Here is a 24401-nt window from a genome sequence, read left to right as displayed (position 1 = left end):
TCGATAAGATGTTTATGTCAGGCTCTAAAAACTGAAAATTTATCATATTTATATCAAATTTTTAACGTAAGTAACTTTTGGGATTGCTACCGGCCTCTTAGAGACAGATTTTTTATCCCACTTAAAATGTATTCTAAGCTTGCTTTCAAGTCGTGTTTGTTCGCGGTAGAATTGTCATAAATATTATATTCCCAAATGCGCATAAAGTTTACAAAAAGTTTGTTCTAAAAAAATCTTTTTAGCAAAAATCTTAAAAAACCACGTGTTTTATTTATTTTCTCATGGGTTTGTCTAAATGCTGTAATCTGGTTGGTCAGAAGGATTAGTGCCTTGTTATTCCGTGTATTAATAGCAATTCACAGTTATCGTTCTTGACTTCCATATTTAGAAATCGTCCAGACCTGTTAAGGTCACACGAGACGTTCCTCAAAATCTGTTTTGTATATTTTCGTAATGTATGAAAAATATTCAAAATTTTAATAACATTCTGATGTCTAAACCAGTTTCTAAAAGTTTTTAAAAAATCCAAACACTCAGACATTTGATATTGGAAAATTATTTTTCTCCCCCAAAGGATTATATAAGAAAAACTACCCCTGGTATCTTGCAAAAATGCCTGGTAAGGTACCTCAAATTTTTGTGAGTAAGCATGTTTAAGTAGCAACACTTCAATGGCAAACTCTTAGAAAAATTTATCTGCTATTAAGGAACGTCTCGTCTGTCCTTAAAGGTATGAATAATTTTATGGCACCATATGATTTTTAGTCAAAGTAACATGTCCTAAAATCATTGTGCAAACGTTTTTAATTAAAATGTTTTTTCTCAATTGCGTAGTTTGAATTGGAAAGTAATCACATTAAAAAATCAACGTGCTATTCAAACAACTGCTAAATGATTTTTATTCTAGTAGAATGTTATGGTAAAAACTTTTCTGAAAACGTCAATGCAACCGAAATCATGAAGCTAAATACACTAGTATAAAGGTCCTTTTCGGAATAAAATGTCATGACATTTTATTTTAAACAGAAGGCCCAAGGGCTACATCGCTCACCTAAGCATTTTGAATTTTGTTCAGTTACTACTATATAGGCTTCAAATTTGTCATCGGTCCAAACCTACAGTGTATCCCTAAGGGGATGGTGGCATGATTTGAACAAATATGAATCAACGCTAACTGAGGATGCTTCCATATTTCTTTGATTTACTAGTATTATGGCAATAGAGTATTTCTTTTTTTCCCTATACAAGTGTGATCTTCTATTGTATCTTGTCCGACTCCTGGGGTTCATGATTTATACAATTTTGAATATACATTACATGTACCTGAGGATGCCTTGAAATGACTGATTATGGTTTTGCTTTTCCTGGGAAGGTTTGAAAATCTTTGTATTCCTTTGTAAAAGATTTGAAAAGCTAAGTATGCATTCCTTTGTTCATTGTGCCCCCATCCTACCCCGGGGTCGTGATTTGAACAAACTTTAAACTATACAACCTCAGGATGCGTCCAAATAGATATAACCAAGAAGGACTTTACCGTTTCTGAAAAGATGTTTCCTATGTATTCCTTTGTAAAATTTTGATCGTGTATTAAACAATCTTGAATCTATACTACCTGAGGATGCTGCCATATAGATATAACCAATCATGGCTTTGCTGTTCCCGAGAAGTAGATTTTCAAAGATTTTCATCTATGTATTTCTAATGGTTTAATATGGTTCAATATAGACCCTACCCCCGCGTCGGTCATGAATTGAACAAACTTGAAACTACACTTCTTGAGGATGCTTTCATATAGATATCATTCAAGCTTGTTTTTGTTGTTCTTGAAAAGATGTTTTCTTATGTGTTCCTATGTAAAACTATTCGATCCCTCCCTACTTCTGAGAGTCAGGATGTAAACACTACTTGAGGATGCTTCCTTAAAAATATGATAAATCATTGTCTTTGCTGTTCTTAAATCTGAAGATTGATTGACTGATTGTATATTGTTTAACGTCCCTCTCGAGAATTTTTCTCTCATATGGAGACGTCACCGTATGCCGGTGAAGGGCTTCAAATGTAGACCTATACTCGGCACTCAGGGCCTTTGAGCAGTGAGGGTTCTTCATCGTGCCAGTGCCTACCGTGACACGGGACCTATACGTTTTTAAGGTCATATCCGAAAGACACGTGACTTTCACTTCTGATGCTGAGCGCTTGGCTAAGGAACAGTCGCTACTTATATTTACGTCTTATGTTTGACGCAGCGCCGGGAACGAGAATCGAACCCGTGCCTCCCGATCACGAAGCGAACGCTCTACCACTAGGCTACCGTGAACGGTCTTAAATCTGAAGAAAACTTTGATTGCCCTTTATCTCTAGCCAGGTGCTTTACCTTTAAGCTGTCCAGACCACAGTCCATATAGCATGAGCTTCTATAAATAAAAGATATTTATACTTTTTGTTTACAGAAAAAGTAAAATAACATCTTTGCATACATACGTCTTTGTAGATCAGAAAGAGAAGAATTAAGTTTAACTATGCTATTCTTGATTGATTATTGTTTTTTAACGCCGAGTCCATATTTCTTGAATGAAGAAGTAAGATTTTGTATTCCTGATTGTATTAATTTATATTGTTTTGCTTGTAACTTCTGCTGTTCCTGAAGCAATGATCCAAGCATTGAGATATTATTTTGCACATCTAATAGGGAAAGCGATAAATATCTATCGTGCAGTGTAAGGGTACTGACGGCAGAGGTAATATTTTTCATCACTTCTTGCTCTATGCCTTGGAAAATATGACTTAATGTGTGGATGCCCTCCGAACTGGATTTGTTCAGTTCCATGATTGCAAGTGAAAGAGTCTGCATCTGATGTTCAAGTTTTTCTGTGATTTCACCATTAGAACAATTTTGCTGACAGAATGTGGAATTCAGACTGTCCAGTCCGGCCGTCTTTCAAGACACCATTTTCACTTTTTAAATTCTGAATCCTCTGGTTGAGCATCTGTATTAATTTCTGTTGTTGATCATATGTTTTCTGTTGTTGCAGATTTTGTTCTCTCAATGTTGCCAAATCTCTGTAAACCGAAACCAGATTTGTTTCAAGGTGAAGAAGTTGCTTATACACATCAAGATCAGTATGTTCGTTAGAGAATGCAAAGGCATTTGAGTTACCACGAAGCAATGCACAAGATAATGAAATACATGTAATAAAAAGAATAAAAACGATATCAGCAGTCCTTTCCATATTTAAATGACTTTTTTTCTGAGGATGCATAAGAGGTTTATACTGCAAATAAAATGTCGGATTAAAAAAAAATCTATGAATAAAAAAATATCAAGGTACTCGGTAACTTAAGAAACAGAAAAATTTCGCAAACATGATTTTAATAAAAAAGATAACATGGCCCTCATTAAAAACTGTGCAGATCTAGAACCTATCGATTAAAAATGTTAATGACAGTGTTTACAATTTTTTATTTGTAGTGTGCACATTCATCTTCTGAAATCCACATGAACAGAGATCTATTACAACCACTAGTCCAGAATCTTAATTTCTGAGAGTACAAGTAAAACTTTGAGCCTTTCTATTATTTAAATTAAGTTACTTATATACCAGAACGATAAGTAAAATGTGCTGCCTTTTATGGTGGCATATTTATGCCATCCACATAATTTTTTGTCATCATAGCATGTCCTGTCAAGTCAAAATAACTATCTCGTCAAGTCATGATAACTATTTGGTTTGTCATCAAACACCGATTTTAATCTTGTAAGCTAAGATAAGCTATCGTATTTTTGCGATAGCTATCTCGACAAAAAGAGATAATTTATCTTGTATCGCGTTTTAAAAGTTATCTCGACATGTCAAGATAGCTATTGCAACAAAATGTGATAGCTTATCTTGACTGGACAAGATAAAAAGTCGGTGTTTGTCGACAAACCAGAAAGTTATCTTGACTTGACGAGATAGTTATCTTGACTCGGCAAGATATGCTATGTGAACGAAATATTATGTGGATGGCATAAATATGCCACCATAGCCTTTGTCTAAATGAATCCCAAATTTGGATTAAAAATTACCAAATATGTAGAGTAATTAATCGAGAATAGCGAATTATGTTTATAATAAATCAGAATAAATATTTTGTTTCTTTATTATTGTTTTGTTTGTAAACAATTAAAATGCACGATAATAAATGAAAGCCATGGTAAGAAATTAATTAGTTAAAAAGTACTTCTTATGTGGTGTCAGAATCTTTTGTGTAAGCAAGAATACATATGTTATTTTAAATTGATTAGACAAGAGAAGGCCAGCCTAGAGTCTGCATACATCACCATAACATATGGAGTTAGGGCTGGGTATTGGCCCGAGATTTCGTATTGCGATATATTGCGATATTTTTAACTGTATTGCGATATGTATTGCAATATTTTCAAGGTAATAAAAATGGCATTTTCTTACTATATTTACTTTAATTTACATGCAGAATGTACATAACTGTGATAAAGAACCAACATGGAAAAAAAAATCTTGTTGATTTCATTTAAATTATGCTCTGAAATGTTCCCACAAAACAACTTCTGACTTACTGTTTGGCTTAATAACAAACTTTCATAAGCCCATTTTTATATTTAATGAAAAAATTCCTTAATCTAAGCATATTGCCCATATATCGATATTACAAAATCGTATTGCGATACGATATTTTTAGTCATTGTATTGCAATATATTGAAATATCGATATTATTGCCCAGCCCTATATGGAGTAATACATATTTAACTGCAGCGATGAGTGTTAATGTGAGCTGTTTTCCTCTCTCTTTAGTCTTATGATTAAAAAAAAAACAATTTTAATAAATTGATGTTTGAGGACTGTTTTGTAAATTCATGGGTCGTAAAGAGTTCCTTTTTGATTTGTTCTTTACAACGTCGTAAAAAATATAACTTCTTTTAGAGTCCTCAAAATCGATTGTTCTATGCGTCACAGTAGTTATGACGTCATAATAGTTTGTACCGCATACTAAGCTCTTCGCAGTAAAAATCGAAGGTGTTTGTCTCTTTATCATGACTAAGACAAAAAAGTGAGTATAAAACAGAGAAATCAGTACTGTACATGTAGCATGTCTGAGTATTTTCCGTTAATTAAGGAAGTCAAATGATTTAGGCCCGACCTAGACTTAGGCTCGTCTGTCGTTTCTTGATTAAAGGGTATTTCTCTACCAGGTCCGCCTCTTTATAAAAATCAGAACATTTTTTTAAACAGTACAATGAGGATTTCGCTTTTTTTTTATTTAATTCATACGGTTTGTTTTCAGGATTTTGCGGTCCTTAGGGTCCAGATTAGAAATTATACTAGAGTACGGTTTACTGGAAATTGATGCTTCCATCCAGGATAAATACTTTGTTATAGGAGATGGTAAGAAATATATCTTATAGTTACGTAGCTACAGAACTGCTTGAGAAAATTCGGACATATAAAGCAGAGAGCTACAGATCCAAGCGTTGTAAAAACCTTCGATTTACACTGTCGCTTTTTTATTGCTAACTTCGTGTATAATTTCTTAACTTTCAACTTTCCCCCACTTTGAGAATGAGGCACCATAATTAAACATGCATGCATTTCACAACTTACAAAATTTCCATCTCGAAGACCATGTTGGAAATCATGCTAAAAGAATACCTTTCAAAGAAGTTACGCTTGCCCAAAAATAAAAGCAAAATACAATGTATATGATTAATTATCGGATACCATTTCTAAATCGGAGAAAAGCATAAAATGCTTTAAACAATAATATAAAAGTATTTTTAGCACAAACATTGATTGTAGGTGTGATAATAATTAAAATGAATAATAATTAGACGTTTATTTGTAGGCAATGTAAATCCAATACTAGTGAAAACACTGGCAAGAAATATAAAGACAAAAGAGCAAGAAAAGTTCCGTGATTTTGAAACAAACGCGGTCATGTTTCCAAAACCACAACCTCTAAAAGAGATGAAATTAACTAGCGAGGAGAAATATGCTGTTGTCAATATGTCTAAATTCATGCAAGGAAATCACCAGGCAAAAGCTGTTAGTTTCCCAGAGTTGCAAATAATTGGAAAAGAGGCGTGCTTTAGTCCCAAAGTTACCAGTCCGCCGAACTCGTCCTGCAAGCTGCCATCTTTAGCCAATACAAGGAGGAACATTCACGTCAATCAGAGCATGCGCTCTCATGAGCTCACAACCTCTTTCCCGCTTCTGGCCAAATTTCCGCTGAAAGCTGAACAAAGAACACCCCCAAAATCAAACGGAACAGGGGTCAACCTCATCGGAAATCAGATGTACCACCTTGACCACAGATCTATGGAAATACCGATTCCATCTAAACAAAATAAATCCTGCCAAGGCTTGAAAACAGTAATGTCTTTTGAGCAGATGACAAAAAGCAAAAGTGATGGTGATCACAGTCTTACAAAACAACCCACTTCCTATGGTAGACGGCAGGAATTGTCCATCTGCAAACAAAAACCGCTTTCAGAAAGAAAAGCAAAAGCAATGGTTGGTCAAAAAGTACGTGAAGATAATCGAAGCCATGACCGCCGGAAGGAGAGAATGAGAATCGCAAGAGAAATGGACTCCACAACAAACAAGATTCTACAAATATGTAGGCGATCATATCAGTAAAGAATGTTAATAGCAATGACCCCCTTCCCCCCAATGCATGACACACCGCGCCCCTTCCCCGTTCCAGCTGATGATGGGTCATTGCAGTATCGGTCCGTAAATGGAGTTCCTGGAAAATGTGTATGCTGCTAGTACTTATCAGTTCGTACTGACTTTATAACAAGACACAAAGATTTCTTTGGGATTTGAAAAAATACTGAAAAGGCTAAAAAAAAATGCTCGGTTCTCGATGTACGAATAAATAATGTATTAAGAAAAAATTAATACAAAGCATTTATAAAATATTGTACAGTGAAACTTCTCCAAACCGGCCCCCCTGGAAACCGGTTCTCCCTGAACATCGGCCAAATTTAAAAGTCCCGGCAAAATTCTTAACATTTCTTTACACATAAACTCTCATAAAACCGGCCACCTCCGAAAACCGGACACCGGCCACTTTTCCAAGAACGAAAGTTAAAAAACATAGGAAATTTCCCCTCATCATACCGGCCACTTTTTGATTGCAAGAAATTTAACTGTCATTGGCTAGAAGGGTAATAATGACCGGCCGGAGGTGTGAAAATAACCTACCCACAAGTAGTCAAAGGTGTGAAAAACTGAATATGGCCTCATAGGGTTTTCTATTGTTTAGCCATCTTGAAGGGGTAGTTATCGTGCCAGACTAGGCAAATGGCCGGTCAAAGCTGTGTACATATGATTTACATCAATTAAAACTTGAATTAATAAAACATCAAGCAACTAATAAATTCAAATCACATAATGAATCAACAAATTATCGCAAGCCATATTGCATCATCTTTTTAAATACACATAAGCGGCCTTAAAATTGGGCACCGTTAAATAATGCTGAGGAAAAAAAAAATAAAATGTTTACCAAAATATACATTTCATAATTAAAATAACAGAAGTTTTGCTCAGAGATGTTTTAATTATTAGTTTTAACCGAAGTACAAATATTTTGTTTTAATGACGTAAGCGATACACAGATACACATGCAGTTAGTTAAGGTAAAGTGTCTAGTTTATTTCTTCTCATATGGTTAATAAAGTAACTTTCCATGTTTTTTGCGTTCTTATTTTCTAATTTCTTCTTATAAAAATCGACATGTATGTCGAATATATATCCTCACTAATAATTATTTCTTTTTTTTTTAAACCTTAAGAATACATTACGTGTCTGTCGATATATTAATAACATGTTGACAGATAATTATAACAGACACCAATTACATATTCTTCCTAGCATCTGTTACACAGTTCTACACTTCTTCAGTATGTTAGATTCTCGGGAAACCGGCCACCCCTCTAGTCCGGCCATTTTATTCAGTCCGGCAGCTAGCCGGTTTAGAGAAGTTTTACTGTATTATAATTGACAATTTTTTACAGTCTTTCAATGAATGTAAGAACATTCAACCTAGAATAAAAAATCATATGCATTTTTTATTCAGACTTGCTTTTACCTAAATGTCCTGACGTCTTTTTCAAGTGTCTTTACCACTGAAAAGCTGAAATTTCTGTCCTTTGATCTTGTCTACTAAAAATTGACTGGCTAGAGTCAAGGTCACAAAGATAATTCATGCAGAAACTAAGAAAATATTTCAGAGTCATTACAATCACGCTAAAATGTTCACAACATACATGTATGCTCTGTTCACGTGCACACAAATTGGGATAGTGTTTATCAATTGTGATTCAAAACTAATCGACGGTATTTTTTTTTTAAATAGGTCAATCAAAATGGGAAGTGTTTATAACCTCTGATTCAAAAGTAATGGCCAATATTATTTTTTAAAAAAAATAGGTCAATTTTCAAAATCATAAGGTCAAAAACATTATGATAGTATGTTTTGAAACGTCCTGTCAAATACGTTATGTCCATGTAATGCACATATACGAGGGCTGTTCAATAAATAATGTCCTCGGTGCTCAGAAAGAAGCAAGAGACGCTTTTCAATGTTTTAGTCTTCATGATTTTACTAATTAATCTCTTTTAAGTAAAATACATGTCTGTAACATTTTTTATCAAATTTCTGATTGTTGTTAGAACTCATATTTGGGTATGGCCCTTAGTATACTGGAAATGCCATCAAATGATTTCCCAGACTTATTTCTCCCTCTGATGGGTGTTTTTTTTTTCAAGTTTGAAAATAAAACAAGTCAAAAGGTAAAAAATTTGGCGAATATTGTTAATGTGAAAAAACGTTAACTTTCTGTTTATCCCGAAAACCCCTTTACTGTTCAGGACATGCGGGTAAGGACGCTGTCTTGAAGAAATTCAATGTAGTGGATTCCTGATTCTGGGTCCTTCCTCTAATAAACCTTTTGATTTTTTGCAAAAAAATTGCTTTCTAGACTCCTCCAGAAACTGTCTCTCCGAATACGAATTTGGACAACAATACCACTAATTTTTAAGAAATTTACATATAAATCTGTCTCTATGCTCTTGAATTTATGTGCTCTTGTCAGACATTCGCTGTTTTTATCAAGTAGATGTTATGGTAAATTTTGTTTTGAGGGTTATAATCAATAGATTCATGCTCCAATATCTATTTAAAAATAAAACAAACGTGGATAACTAAAATTACTGATATTTTTAAATAATTGTTAAGAATTTCGTAAACGCTGTCGTTTTCACTCATTTTTCAAAATATAGGGTGACCTTTGAGGACCAAGCTTTTTTGCCGTTACACGTTTCTTAAAAACAATGTAAACTGCTCCCGATATTATGTCTATCAAATTTGCTATTTGTCTTCGAGTCAATCATACATCATCAAAAATTATTTGTTGAAATTTGGCAACCAGTACATAAGTTCTTATAATTTTTGTTGGCAAGGAGGGTACCCATTTTTGATGCCCATTATATAATTTTTGATAATTGAAATTTACCTGATCTTTTGTCTATAAAACAGACATTGGTTGCTGTAAATGTCATATATTTCAGTGAATATTTCTTTGGGATTTTTAACAAGTTTTACGACAGCTATAATGAAGCTTTTATTTTCTCTCTAGTTTGCTGATTCTTTACCATTTATTTATAATGCAGTGTCTCGAAAAGCCCTTTTTTCCCAGCTTCTCACGATGAAACAATGTGATGAAAAGTGGTCACATAAACTGTTATAAATTCATGAAAGATTCAATGATGAGATAAAGTCAAGTTTAATGTCAAATGATATCTGTAATGTATGTTATATAGTTCAGGACATTATTTATTGAACAGCCCTCGTATGGTATGGTTACTCTATCTACTTTCATTCGAAAGTTAAAACCTGGTTCAAATGTTCAAAAGTAGGTCAAACCTCAAGGTCAAGTTCCTTGGGTAAAAAATCAGAGTATATTTGAAAGGCCTGTTATAAGTAATGTACATGTGAAGGTTTAAAGCCTTTTCCCTATTGACCAAGGTAAAAGTAATCTTAAAACTTTTAAAATGTAGATCAAACTCCAAGGTCAATGTCACGGGGTAAAATATTAGAGCGTGTTTGGAACGGTCTTTTATGAAAGCCTTATCTTTTCCAATTCAAAAGTTATGACTAATGTTTTCAAAGCACTTAATTTTGTTGTAATGTATTGTGCAAAATTATTTTTACACGTAGCAGTTTACATTATTGGTGACGAAGTTTGAAAAATAAATTGTACAAGGACATAAATCAATCAACAGTTGATTAATCATAGTTCTAAATATGGAAGCATACTCCGATGACAAAATTTAACTCCCCGAAGAGTGGACTGATAATTAGTGACTGTTGCAATTGTTTTGCAACAAGTGAGTCATTTCGATGATTAAAATTAACTTTACATAATTTATTAACAGTTTATACATTGCCATTCAGTGGATTGAGGGAGAGGATGTTTAAAAAAAAATACAAAGTTGATTTTTAGTACATGGAGCTATACATGTAGATCTTACGAGTAAAAATGTATTCCTAAACCGGACTTTCTTTTCCTAACATTTAACACATCATTTTTTTTTCCAAAGTAGGGAAAGTTGGGGGGTAGGGTGGTTCAAGTGTTTGGTCAAAAAGTATCACGAACAAGATTGGCAATCCAGAAAAAAATGTAGGAGGAGAAAGGTTGGGGGCATAAAAAGCTATCAAGTTCGTCGTACAGTAGTATGGTACCCAGAATGTACATATATAAGTCTGGTACCCGTCAATGGTGTACAATAAATAAAAGGTTTATGGTGGATCTTGACCCACAAAGTTGTTCTGATACTGTACCAAAGCCATAGGATGAATGCTCAAGGACTCAAGGTCTATGAGCTTTTTTTTAAAAAAAAAAACAGACTAGACCATCTTGGAAATGCCTAAGTTCTTGTCCATGTTATATTAGTGCAATAACATGCTTCAGATGTCAAAATCTTATCATCAAGGTGACACACTGATGGATAGAGATGTTGCAAGGGAAATGGATAAAACATCCTCCTCTTCTTTGAAATAGGAGAATTTGTTTCAGTTGCTCTCATCACGTTAGCATCCAATGCACATAACATTGTGTTCATGGGACATATTCAGAATATTACGGAGTCTCTAATTTGTACGACATTCAGATACAGGTTGCACACAATGATGCGCATATGCAACTAGCAACACCTTTGCGCTTCTAAGACACTGTATATGTATGTCTATGTTTAAGTCCCAACAAATGAGCGCTTTACATAAGGATTGAACGAACATTTTCCAATCGTTATCGAAGATTTGGACGGGACCATTTTTTTAGGCTCTTGGCTGCCACTATGAAAAAATGAAGGATAATTGACCTTCATTCATAGTGGCTTGAGCTACTACTGGTATATTATCTGGAATTGCAACTTTCTTAAAAACAAATACTGGGTATATATGTTTAAAAACACAAATGAGGGTTTAACACAATTCTCATTACTTTTTTTTTTAAAGGGAAGCTGAATGTTTAATTGCATCCTTATGTTAACAAAAGAAAAAAAATACCGGTATTAAAACCGAAAAAAAAGTTTTCTGCTTAATATTTTGAAATATTTATAATTAGATAATTTAAATACATGTATTCTGAAATATAGAAAAAGAACTCACACTAGAAAGAAAATGGTCATTTATTTGATAGACAAGTTCACAATGATATTTCGAGTCCAGCTGAATGAAACAAGATCTATCCTTACGGTAAAGGTAACACCTACGTAAAAAGTACGTATTGTCCTACACGACCAAAAAGAGAAAGAACGGACAAGACACTGTCACCATCTTATCTGATCGGATGCCATTCTAATGTACTCATATGACTCGATAAATGTTTGACAAAAATCGTTCAAGGTGTATACTCTGCTATCCTGTGTCCCGTCATTCAACCATGTGATGTTATACCTTATGAAAACAAAACCCTCTAAATGAGCCGACCAAATATCCTTTAGATAAACAAAATCCGCGAGAGGTCAAGCAACACGTTCACAAAAATGACAAGCGTACACATTTACATAGACTTATATTTATACATTTCATTCAGGTTTGTTGAAATGACTCAGTAACAAAGTTTTCAATCATTTTCGCTGCACCTGTGTTCGTTGACAAGTTAGAGGAATGGCGAGAACCGAAAAGTTGGTGTTTTGTGTTGTTTTTCTGATAATGAACTGGACAAATTCTTACAGTGGTCAAAGACTCGGTTCCATCGCAGACACCTGTACTGGACCAGACGAAACTGATATTCTTAAAAAAGAACTTAGTGTTTTACAACAACTTGTCAAAGACCAAGCCATTAAAATGGATAACCTAAAAGGAGAGTTATATTCCGTTAAACAAAAGCTCTCTACATGTAAGTATAGGATATATTATTGTTTAGATTATTTTTCTTTCATTGACACATTTCTTTATTCGACAATTAAGATGTATCTGTGTGTAAAAACATGATACTAGCCTCTGGCAATATTTAGGTTCATTTTGGCAAAAACGATAAAACAACAAAGTGACAACCCCAACATATATCAATGAACTCGTGTACCTTGTAATGGTTTTTCCATTAACACTATTGCACTGTTACTGCCATATCAAATATGTAAATTAAGATATTTCAATTATCCAAGTGAAGATATGCTATCCATAATGAAAATATGTCTCTCTTCAACATTCACCTGTAGTTTTTTGACTCTGTTAGTAAAAAGTGCCTTGCATTCCACATTCTGACATTTTTGCAAAACCTGGTTAGCCTCTCAACAAGGCTAAAAATGACCAACCTTTACCCTTCGATCATTACACAAGTAAAATTGTGTACCTGATTAATGATGATACATAATAATTATCAATATTGAAAAGAGGGAGAGAAAATTACAAATTATAATCGTTTAATTTTTTCAGGTTGTTCTTCCGTTGGTCCGTTGCCTTCTGGCGATGACGGTAAGGTTATTTTTCCTTTCAAATATGAATTTTCTGCAAGATCCGATAACCCAGTAAGAAAACATAAACAGAGAAATTCCTGTCAACCTTTGACAAAAATACTGTACTTAGACTAAATTCTTAATGCAACCAAAATCAAGCACCTCTGTGTTAAACATGCAAAATCTGAGATAAAAATTAAACCTCTGCAACGATTTATCTTACATGCTTCTTCTCAACGCGATTATTTTTTGACAGGTCATTACGGTAAAGAATTCCTTATCGCCTTTCCAAAAAGCAAGGGGTCTGTTACAAAAGTGCAGGTATTAATCACAGCAAAAGAGGACGCCTTTGTGGTCTTTGACTCAGCGCATCCTGGAGTCAACAACACATTTCAGGTTTCCGCCAACGCGGGAAAAGAAGTTTCACTTCCGGTTTCCGTTGCTATGGACTCGGATGGGATTTTCAGCAAGGCCATGACAATTCGGTCCTCACATGCCATCAGTGTTCATTGTGTCATTCAGTGCGGCTGCTCTGCAGCAGAGGGGTTCCTGGTATTTCCGAGTCGGTATCTGGGGACCAGATATTTGTTGTCCAATAGTGATTTTGCCAACATCGCCATTGCGTCGCAATATAAAAACACCACAATAAAGTTAACAATTCTTTCATCTCCCAGCTATATTACATGGAAAGGTGTTAATTATACTGAAAATGAAGTTCTTCATATTGACCAAACTAAAGAATTTCAAACATTTCAGTTCAGTGCTACGGGATATCTCTTCGGTGTAATTGAAAGCAGTAACCCAATAGCTGTGATTTCGGGAAGTTATAGCGATTCCTCAATATTTGAAGCAAACAGTGCTATGGAATATATGATCCCAGTTAAAAATTTCGATTTCAAATATATCATACCAAACTTTGCTGAATCAAGGCAGGATACTTATCAATTTCAATTTCAGGACCATAATGAAAATTCGGTGACTATTCCGGGAATAGACGTTAAGCGGGGTGGAGGAACCGATTTGTTTTATTATGCTTACGGAAACCATCTACCATGCATAGCTAAAGCAAATGAAATAATGATGCCTGTCGTTTTTTCATCATACGAATCAACGTTTATGACATTAATACCATCAAAAGAACAATTTTCAAACGACTATAGATTTTTAACACCATCTACGTCATCGTTCCGCCATTACGTTGTCATGACGATACTAGCCAATCAGATTAACGGAATACTCATAGATAGCAAACCAATACAAAAATATCAAAATAACATGAAATCCGTCACAAACTCAGATACCGGAGAAGAATATATTACCATAACTATAGAAGTCTCCAATGGATTTCATCATATCTATCACACAGACTCGGATGTGACCTTTGGGTTAATACTTTATGGATATGGAACTAGTGAGAAAATATCATATGGATATCCAGCAGGACTTAGATTAAAATAACACTTCTATCATAGACACAATCTAGTTTCCATTCAAATGTATACATGTACATGATGTCATTTAAAAGTTAACCAATAACCCACACCTAATAAACATTACCCCATCCCCCTCCCAAATCCTCTTCAAAATACTCTATACATGCATCTTGACAATCTCTATTTCCAGTTTGAAAGGTCTGTTTCAACTTCTTTTCCATGAGAAAAATGTATCCATTGAAATTTGAAAAATATACATCTTTAATAGTGCTTTGTAAATTTGCATTTTATAATTCTGTTTTTGTTGTTGTTGAAACTTTTGTACATAATAACCTTTATACAAGAATTATTATACATTCCTTGAGCAATTTGTACAATGTGTTCATGTTTTAATTAAAATTTTCTAAGAAAAATACTGATTACTTGATATTTTCTTACAATAAGTCAGAAAATAAGTTCTAAAACAGTAACTTAACATCAAATTCATCCTGTACTTTTCTTCAGTTTTGAAGTTGACGGATTCAATTGATTATTCAAAATCGGTGTCGGTATCACAGGAACCAAACCTACAATCTGTGCACTAGATGACCCCGCTTCCTCCACACGTCGTTTTCTAATGTATGGTTTCACATTTCTTAATACGGAGGAATGATTCACAACTGCATTATCAACACCAAACTGACTCTGATGTTGAAATGATTCAAATACGTGGTGCTCAGCATACCCAACACCTGAACTGAGTGATGGTGAATTTTCAATCCTTTGTTTTTTAACATAGGGTTTCACATTTCCAGGAACATATGAAAAATTGACACCTGGCCTCATAACTCCACTCTGGTCCAGCTGAAATCCTGAAAAGTCACTTTGTGGATTTTCCACATTCGGGGCAACTTGTGAAATATTTGGAGAGTTAGAATGAAATGGATTTTCGCCATTAAAATTAACAATATTGTCTGTTGCTAAGTGCTGGTCATTTGCAGTATTACTTGTCAAACTGGAAGAACCCATTTCTCTTGAACTAGTTGTCTGATATGTTGAACTAGGTGGAATCTTTTTTGAAGAATGTTGTCTTTGGAAATACTTTCTGAAAATAAATTTTATCATCTGTGTTCAATTAGCAAAAAAGATTTCCCTAATACATAATGCTGTATTATTCACGAGGATTGTGTTCCTTTTGGCAAACCGTAATGTTGCTATGCATTGCTTGAATAAACTTTTCAATTTTGAAATGTGCACAATGCAGTTTGCTTCATGTAAATAATAGTATATTACTGTACCCTTAAAACTAACCAAGTTTAGAATAAAAGATCTCTTTAAAAGAATACATTAATTACATTGCTAATGCAAAAAAAATCTTTTAAGACTGCAGAACATTAACTGGCAAAATTGGAAATATACAGCTTATGTCATTTCTATCCGTTACAATCAAAATATTCAGTGACAGACAATGAAATGGGTGGGTACAATTCGACACGGACGTGGGGAAAACATCGGATTGAAACTGCAGATCGAAATTCATTTTCAATCCACCTGAGCTGTTTTCAAAGCAAAGAGTGAAAGTATGATCCAAAAATCATCTAATTTCAACTACCAAATACATATTGTTTGAAGTTCACATTAATATGAATTTTAGCTTATAATTTTAAGAACGCGAAAGAACATAGAAGACAAAGATTTTTTTCAGGAGATATTTGATTCTAAAAGGGGGGGGGGGGGGGGGGGGGGTGAATTTGGGGGGGGGGGGGGGGGGGGGTCGAGTCAGGTCATGGCTTAAGATGACAATATATATTATTTCTAGGATTATAAGACTACAGTGCATGAATTTTATACTTATTCTCAATGAAAACTGTTGGACAATATCATTGAAAAAATCGTTCACACCCCCATCCCAAAACACAAAGATATACATATATTTACCAAACAGAAATGAAACATTTGTCCCTTGAATATTAATTTATTTAAAACACTGGACAAAAGAAATTCAAACTGTACCAAAATTGAAATTATATATCTTCTGAGTCAATCAGTAATAATGTGCCTATATGCCTTCTAGCGTAGCTGAGGTGGATTGAAAATGAATTTCGATCTGCAATTTCAATCCAATGTTTTTCCCACGTCTGCGTCGAATTGCACCCACCCATTTCATTGTCTATCACTGAATGTTTTGATTGTAATGGATAGAAATGATGTAAGCTGTATATTTCCAATTTTGCCAGTTAATGTTCCGCGGTCTTAATAATGCTTCTTGAAGTTTCAATAATTTCAAATTGAAAAATATTTCACATTTCTGCACATAGAAATATTGTAAACAGGGAAATTTTTGCTCCAATTTTATTTTTGTCCCTTTCGCCCCACCCACAGGTGGGCAAATTTAAAACAGGGCGAATTTAATACACAGCATGATTTCTTAAGCAAAATTATAACTGGGCAAATTTAAAATGGGGCAAAATTGTTTCTAAGTGTGAAAGGGTGAAAATAAAATGGATCAAAAATGACCCTGTATACAATATTTCAACTAGTCAGCCTATGGACAATAACCTACTTTGACTGCTGTCTGCCTCCCTTACTCCACACCCTCCCAAAGGAGGGAAGCCAGGACTGATCTGTATTCTGTTGGTGATCAAAATTAGCACCAACTCTGTTAGCAGGGAGTTTCTTCTTCTTTTCTCTCTCCACTAAAAAATATTAAAACCCATATTAAGAGATCAAACTGTGCTACAGTACACATTTTATATGATTTAGGTAACTCAAGTTTATTTCATAATTTTTCTAAAATGTTTTATGCAGAGGGTAAGTAAAAGCAATTGAACTGTTCAGAGACCTGAAACTGGTAAGTTACTATTACTATTAAAAAAGGCACTTAAAAATATTTATATCATCATCCCCATTTGAATATTTGACACCTACATAATTAGTGATGTTGTAATGAAATCAAAAACAAACTGGGGTGTAATGAGCCTCCTTAAATCTAGAAATATGACAAAGTCATTGACTTACAGTGGGCCTTAAAGGTCTCCTCAGTAGGACCTATTTCATTACTAGTAGACTCCTCATTTGAAGACAACAGCCAGGGAGGAGGGGCACCTGAGTGGATGTTGCCCTCTTTACTGTTGTAAACCTGAATACAACAATCATTTCTACAGTATTTTATCAATACACATAATTCATTATAGATTGAAAAAGTACCTTATTAATATTGATTTTTTTTAATTATTAGACCTATTTTTTTTTTATTTTTATACTTTTTATGTTCTAAAAATACCATAAAATCTCTATTTTTTTTATGGAAAGTTGATTTTTGTTGTTTTGTGGTGCAAAGAGATCAATAAAATTGGGTCCTCCATGAAAAGTATAAAATTTAGAATACATAAAAATGCATATTTCCACCATGAAATCTAATCTGCTTGAACCAATTTTTTTTTTCCGCAAATGAAAATTTAACCCCACAAAAATATGATGTTTTAACAATATAATTACATGTATTATAGGGATGTCAACGAATAGTCAACTATTCGACTGTCAGTCGAATGGACCAATGATCGAATAATGAAACAACGTTCGAATATTAGATAAGTGCAAGAAAAGGGAGTGATAATGGAATTTTCATTTTAAAATTGAAAAAGGGTCCTTCCTCAAACTATACAGCTGCATGTATAGTGTACGTCCTAAGATGAATAAGAGCTAAAACACAGTCACAGTATATCAATAATTTTCCGCATTGTACATAAATTATGGAAAATACAGTAGTTACATACCTCGGTAATTATTTCTCAATCACTGACTTTTTTGTTATTGTACGTAGTAACTAATTACGCAACGCTATACTGGACTATGAAAATTATTTAATTGACTTCTGTCAATCATATTTATAAACTCTGGGAATTTCAAATACTTTTAGGAACAAACAACATTTGCATAATCGTGAAGTTTTAAAGTTAGATAATTATTAAAACAATAATCTTACATAAAAGACATTTTGATATATTATAGCTTGGACAATCATTAATTAAAGCACAGTATTTAACATTTTCATCGAAGGATTTGGATAGTGTGTGTTTACAATTCCCCATTTCCGATTTTTTTCAATTTTCCAATTTACAAAAAAACTGTGCTATAAAAAGAAATAATAAATGCTCCGAATAGTCGACTATCGTTCGAATAATGCAATCGAATGTTTGACTAAGGAAAATTAATATTTTGACATCCCTAAATTATTATATATAAAAAATATTTACTCTAAATTGCATTGTTTTCACAGGAGTAATATCATATCTATTTTTTAAGGATATTCTAAACTGATGATCATAAGTATATAAATCTGTACATAAATCTACTCACATGACTTCCTATGAATGTCAGTCCTTCACCTTTGGCTAGCAGGGTGGCTTTATTCTCTAGAACTGTCCCAGGAGTTACGTAATTCAAAACATTTCTTCTTTCAGGATTTGAATTCTGAATAATCTGGGGCTGTAGTTTTGTTCAGGAACAGATTATAATTAAAATGTTCAAATGATTTATAATTCACAATCATTAAGACCAGAGCTATGCACAAGTGATTTCTAAAATTGTGAATTTCTAATTCAATTTGATATACTGTTTTATACTTTTCATTTCAGCATATTTCTGTTGCAAAATTAAAATTACCAGAAAAACAAAATTTGATAAAATATCAAAATGGTATAGACTACAGATAGGATTTCACACACAAAAAAATTGTTGTCTATTTCAAATAATGTGTACAATAACTTACTTTTCCCACAGAGTTTTCAAGTACAATGTACTTGAAAACTCTGTGGGAAAAGTAAGTTATTTATTAATTTTGTTCTAAATCCACATTCAATCTATATTAAGAATACAATTTTCTCAAACAATGGTCTTGAAATCTCCCCCTTCTACTATGTCTACCTTTGACTCACATCCACTTTTACATGAAAACATTTCAATTCAAGGCTTTTAATTTTTGTTTACATGAATACATGCAAAGTATAAAATGACTTCATATATGGTTACATTATTAAGAGTTCCTGGTGCATAGCTCTAATTATAATGATTAATACATGATTTTGTTATGAGTGAGTGAGACATTCTGTTACCTATGATGCTCTGCTAAAAATGCATTACATTTCTCCTTATGACACATCTTGAAATGCTTGAATTCCCATCAGAAAATATAATAGATCAAAGTATCAGAAACGAGAAATTAGCTACCATACTTGGCTAGGAAAACTGGACAGAGATAAGAAAATGTTGTCAGTTTTGGTTTACAAAGTTGCTTTTACTAACACTAGACACTAGAGTTTTAGACCTAAAGTATACATTTAAGAAAGAATTTTTCCTTTGTATCACAGCTTTCCTAAAAACTGATAATTTTTTTTTTACATCAAGTGAAACATTTATAGGCCATAGATCAATATTCAAAACCATAGGAGATGGCAATGCATTGCCACTCTTTTCAAATCAGTATGCAGTTAAACAGAAAGGCTACCATTCTTATTCAAATGAATAAATGACATGAAATACATGAAGACTATGCATTTTTACTTAAAGCTTAGTTGACTGTCTCCAGTCATCAAAGTCAATTCTGTCCCTATACATGAAAATGTTAATTACTGATAGGAATGCCTCAATAAAAGATTACTATAACCCTCACACAGAATTGACTTTAATTGACCCTGACACAGAATTAACCCTGATTGACCCTGACACAGAATTAATCCTGATTTTATGGATACGTTTCAGGCCCCACACACCTGCACCATGGAGAACTGCTCTGACTGCACCATTTGTTTCCTAACTGCCTCTGTGATTTTAATCCTAATTGCTGACTGGAAAAAAATTTTTTGGAAAATTTAACATCTTCCATCTATCCTCTTACATGTATGTGAAAGAAGTTTTTGCATCAAATTATTAATGTGGTGGAATTACAAAAATAATGATGGCAAACACTTAAAATCTAATACCTTTTCTATTTTCTCCTTTCTTGTGGCATCATGTTTCTTTGCATAAATGGCAACTTTCTCTTGAAACCTGCAGAATATTTCATTTTTGTATCAAAGACTCATATTTTTAATTTTCATTCACCAATGCGATTATAAAGAGCTTTCTAGACTCCTTCACAACTTTAATGTACCGGTAAATATCCACAACAAATGATTGAATGGGCATAATTGTTTTTCTCTTATATTATTCATTCTGACAACATGTAAAATTTTCCATTTATCAGATTACTTTACAAAGTCCAACAAGAGGCCCATGGGCCACATCGCTCACCTGAGTAACTAGGGTGATGCAGATCTTTACCAGATTCCCCCTCTTGCTATACCTATCATGCCCAACAACCCCCTTCCCTTTATTATTTTAAAACTTTAGAATCTACACTATCTAAGGATGCTTTCACATAAGTTTCAGCTTTCCTGGCCCAGTGGTTCTTGAGAAGAAGATTTTTAAAGATTTGTTCTATATATTTCTATGTAAAAATTGGATTCCCTATTGTGGCCCCGCCCTACCCCCGGTCATCACGTTTTCATTGACATTCAAACTTTTTTTTTAACAATTTAATATCTACACTACCCAAGGATGCTTCCACATAAGTTTCAGCTTTCCTGGCCCAGTGGTTCTTGAGAAGAAGATTTTTAAAGATTTGTTCTATATATTTCTATGTAAACCTTGGATTCCCTATTGTGGCCCCGCCCTACCCCCGGGGGTCATGCTTTTCAAAATTTAATATCTACACTACCCAAGGATGCTTCCACATAAGTTTCAGCTTTTCTGGCCCAGTGGTTCTTGAGAAGAAGATTTTTAAAGATTAATTCTATATATTTCAATGTAAAACTTGGATTCCCTATTGTGGCCCCGCCCTACCCCCGGGGGTCATGATTTTAACAATTTAATATCTACACTACCCAAGGATGCTTCCACATAAGTTTCAGCTTTCCTGGCCCAGTGGTTCTTGAGAAGAAGATTTTTTAGTGACCCCACCCTATTTTTGTCTTTTCTTGATTATCTCCCCTTGTAAGGGGACTTGGCCCTTCATTTTAACAATTTAAACTTCCCTTCACCCAAGGATGCTTTGTACCAAGTTTGGTTAAAATTGGCCCATTGGTTCTTGAGAAGAAGTCGAAAATGTGAAAAGTTTACAGACGGACGGACGGACAGACGGACGGACAGACGGACAGACAGACGGACAGACGGACGGACGACGGACAAAATGTGATCAGAAAAGCTCACTTGAGCCTTCGGCTCAGGTGAGCTAAAAACAAATAGACAAATTAAGAAAAAAAAAAATCTAAAAATTTTATCCAATGAAAATTGGTTTTAATTATTTACTTCTTCAGGTCCTCCTCTGGCAAGTGGAATAGATCTGGATGTCTTTTGCTCTCATCCACTTTGTTTTCATAGAAGAAATTGTACATTTTCCTCTTATGTTCAAAACTACAATAAAAAATGATGCAAGTGAAATACATTTAAAATGTTTATTAATCTTATTATACAATAGATACAATACCTGTATTAAACTCTGTCAGATCAAAAAGTAGCTTCTAGAAGGTGTGAAGTACATGTACAAGCAGAAAAATTGACTTGTGAAAAAAACAAAAAAACTGAAGTGACGTTCTACCAAATCACAATACCAAAAGACCTTTGTTGATGCTGAATAATGACTATTAGTGTTCTAAAGCTTTAAGAACACTAAAAATGTACACAATAAATCAGTCACGTAAAATTTCATTTCTTTCACAATTTTTTTTTTTTGGTTATACCTTGCTATATGTTCGATGAGACCACCATATTTAACAGTACATGTGTCAAGCTCCATGTGTTTAATATACTCCTCCGCACAAAAATGGCACCAAAACTTGGCTCCTCTTTCATAATGTGCACTTTCAATTTGTGGAGATTCTAAGGAGGACCTGGCTTCAGTTATCTATAAAAGGATTAATACACAAATAATAATTAAATTGAAATAAGTAAGTGTAATATTGTTACAACCTCCTACAGACATCTTAATCTACGTTATCTAAATATATATATATATATATTGTTCCCAAGCCTAAGTACTTAAATTGTAGACAGAACCTTCTCTAGAACAAGATTTCATCCTACAGTCCTGGTGGTGACAAGCCAGGGAGATAGTTCTACCATTCTTACTACTCATCTAATTGTATTTAACATATTATCAAATGATTCATGCAGTTTTAAGAAGCAAATTGAAATTAAAAGCTTGAAGGTTTTTCCTACAAATAATTGCATTCTACCGAAGTAATACTCCATGATCCTCAAATATATAAATCTCCTTTTTGAGATAAAGAAATGGTCCACCATTTCAATAACTTTATATTCCCTTAATTAAAGCAATTATAGCTAGCACTGCAAGCTCCAAAAGTAACTACATGTACTGGCAATCATTCCGACTGTGGAAATTGCTCCAAATTATTTTTTTTCAGGAGTAAAGTCTGGAACCACAATATATCCCAAATAAATTCAAATGAATTTATCTTTATTTAAATCCCTGTGCGGTATGTTTAACTTTTTCTTCTCTCCTGTTAAAATCACTTCCCTTGGTAGCTGCAGAACTGTAGCTATCCAAAAAGATTATTCATAGACCAGAAAGGTACATTGCCACCCATTTGAAAAAATATATGTTTATTAAACACAAACAAGTGCGCTGTTTGAATAAGCAGTGATGCATTTGATGATTTTATCAAGCTCAGATATGCATATTTACAAATCTGCTATCAATTTACGAGTACTTGAATACGAAAGAAACATCGTAGTCTTTATAAATAGAAACCGATTTTCTTGATTGTACTAACATTTTCTTATAACTTAGTGTTTTTTAAGTTATATAATAAGGAAAAGAATCAATATGTCATATTGATTCCCGACATGCAATGATCAGATGCATGTGTACCGTATTTATTAGAGGTCCTCTTCCCTCGTCCGAAAAGTCTCACATCCACTGACATTTTCTTCTTCGTTTCGATTTTTTGCTTATAAAATGATGCCTTTACTTTAATTCGGTTATACTCTAGTTGTAGAGCGCATCTTGACAATCTTGTAGTTATGATAAACCGGTATGTCGATGATGCAATGTATCCAACATACACAGTATCAAATATCTGTCCCACCTGTTTGTTTACGCGGCAACGAAACTCCCCTTCTCAACGAAAGAGCGCACCAAGAAAGATAATCTCGAAACTTGCATATTAGTGCAGATGTCAACTACAAGAGTACATGTACTTAATTCATAGAGGGGTAAGGAAATTATTGATATCTACACTTTTTATTGACTTAGGTAAGAATTTGGAGAAATTTATCCAAAACAGAGCGCAACTTTTTGTGCCCAATAAATATACAGGTTTTTGCTGTGGGTGGCGCTGAAGTTCTCTGGCTGTCCAACCCTATTTTTTCAGACCAGTGAGCTACAGATCTGCAGCTACTCCCTTGGCTGTCTGTCGCTGTGTCTTGTGTTAGGTTAATCATGTTATACATGTAATATCACTAAATTTTATGAAATCTAAGAGGTTTTTAAGTGAGTGTCAATCAAAATTTACATTTGGATGGGACTAGAATTTAAAAAAAAAGCATTAGATCTTTCAATAATTTTTTTTTTAAAGACATGTTAGCCTTGTGTGGTTAGAAGAGGTGGACTAAGTAATGACAAAAATACAATGACAAAAGACAATAAAGACAAAGCAAATGATGGGATTAAAAAAAACATGACCAGAAAAACTAAGGTGATCTGAAAAGAACATGAAAGAGTTGTCCGCCATGAATCACAAGCATTTGGTACCTTTTTCATAAACTTTTCCAGTATATTATTAACTACATTTTGATGTCTGATAGAATAAATATGTTTCCTCTTCTTTTTATGGCTGAAACGACACAGAGAACAATACTGGAATTGTTTAAACATTACAAACACAAGGGAAAATGTTGGTATCGTTTGTTATGATTTTCGTTTTTCCGCCATGTTGACTTATG

At 33.8% G+C, this 24401-nt stretch overlaps 3 protein-coding genes across 3 annotated transcripts; 2 read left to right on the top strand and 1 right to left on the bottom strand.

Annotated features, from left to right (window-relative positions):
- The first annotated feature begins 4943 nt into the window (after positions 1-4943).
- LOC134272082 (uncharacterized) lies at positions 4944-6884 on the top strand. The gene is made up of 3 exons (XM_062754315.1): positions 4944-5068; positions 5303-5403; positions 5861-6884. Exons 1-3 carry the CDS (start codon positions 5052-5054, stop codon positions 6652-6654), a joined length of 912 nt encoding a protein of 303 aa, XP_062610299.1. The 5' UTR covers positions 4944-5051; the 3' UTR covers positions 6655-6884.
- Positions 6885-11875: 4991 nt separating this feature from the next.
- Positions 11876-14660, top strand: LOC134272087 (IgGFc-binding protein-like). The gene is made up of 3 exons (XM_062754327.1): positions 11876-12428; positions 12968-13006; positions 13244-14660. The coding sequence occupies exons 1-3, from the start codon at positions 12197-12199 to the stop codon at positions 14443-14445; spliced, it is 1473 nt and encodes a 490-aa protein (XP_062610311.1). The 5' UTR covers positions 11876-12196; the 3' UTR covers positions 14446-14660.
- Positions 14661-14698: 38 nt separating this feature from the next.
- Positions 14699-24397, bottom strand: LOC134272086 (centrosomal AT-AC splicing factor-like). Its single transcript, XM_062754326.1, has 9 exons — positions 24211-24397; positions 22178-22341; positions 21747-21851; positions 20381-20447; positions 20171-20245; positions 18759-18887; positions 17418-17538; positions 16963-17095; positions 14699-15504 (listed from the first exon to the last, which is right to left on the bottom strand). Exons 1-9 carry the CDS (start codon positions 24331-24333, stop codon positions 14904-14906), a joined length of 1518 nt encoding a protein of 505 aa, XP_062610310.1. The 5' UTR covers positions 24334-24397; the 3' UTR covers positions 14699-14903.
- Between the last annotated feature and the right edge of the window lie 4 nt (positions 24398-24401).

The sequence above is a fragment of the Saccostrea cucullata genome, unplaced genomic scaffold (assembly GCF_032062105.1).
Source record: "Saccostrea cucullata isolate Sc308-1 unplaced genomic scaffold, CSIRO_AGI_Scuc_v1 ctg2232, whole genome shotgun sequence".
Taxonomy (NCBI): Eukaryota; Metazoa; Mollusca; class Bivalvia; order Ostreida; family Ostreidae; genus Saccostrea; species Saccostrea cuccullata.
The sequence above is the reverse complement of the archived record's forward strand: the minus strand, read 5'-3'. Positions and strand labels throughout refer to the sequence as shown.

Excerpts from the sequence above, each read along its gene's own strand:
- LOC134272082 (XM_062754315.1), top strand. Across the intron at positions 5,404-5,860 it reads ATACTTTGTTATAGGAGATG|GCAATGTAAATCCAATACTA; the intron begins GTAAGAAATATA and ends GTTTATTTGTAG.
- LOC134272087 (XM_062754327.1), top strand. The coding sequence starts at position 12,197 with ATGGCGAGAACCGAAAAGTTGGTGTTTTGTGTTGTTTTTCTGATAATG. Across the intron at positions 12,429-12,967 it reads TAAACAAAAGCTCTCTACAT|GTTGTTCTTCCGTTGGTCCG; the intron begins GTAAGTATAGGA and ends TAATTTTTTCAG. Across the intron at positions 13,007-13,243 it reads GTTGCCTTCTGGCGATGACG|GTCATTACGGTAAAGAATTC; the intron begins GTAAGGTTATTT and ends ATTTTTTGACAG.
- LOC134272086 (XM_062754326.1), bottom strand. The coding sequence starts at position 24,333 with ATGTTTAAACAATTCCAGTATTGTTCTCTGTGTCGTTTCAGCCATAAA. Across the intron at positions 18,888-20,170 it reads AGCAGTTCTCCATGGTGCAG|CCCCAGATTATTCAGAATTC; the intron begins GTGTGTGGGGCC and ends ACAAAACTACAG. Across the intron at positions 15,505-16,962 it reads GGAGGCAGACAGCAGTCAAA|AAAGTATTTCCAAAGACAAC; the intron begins GTAGGTTATTGT and ends ATTTATTTTCAG.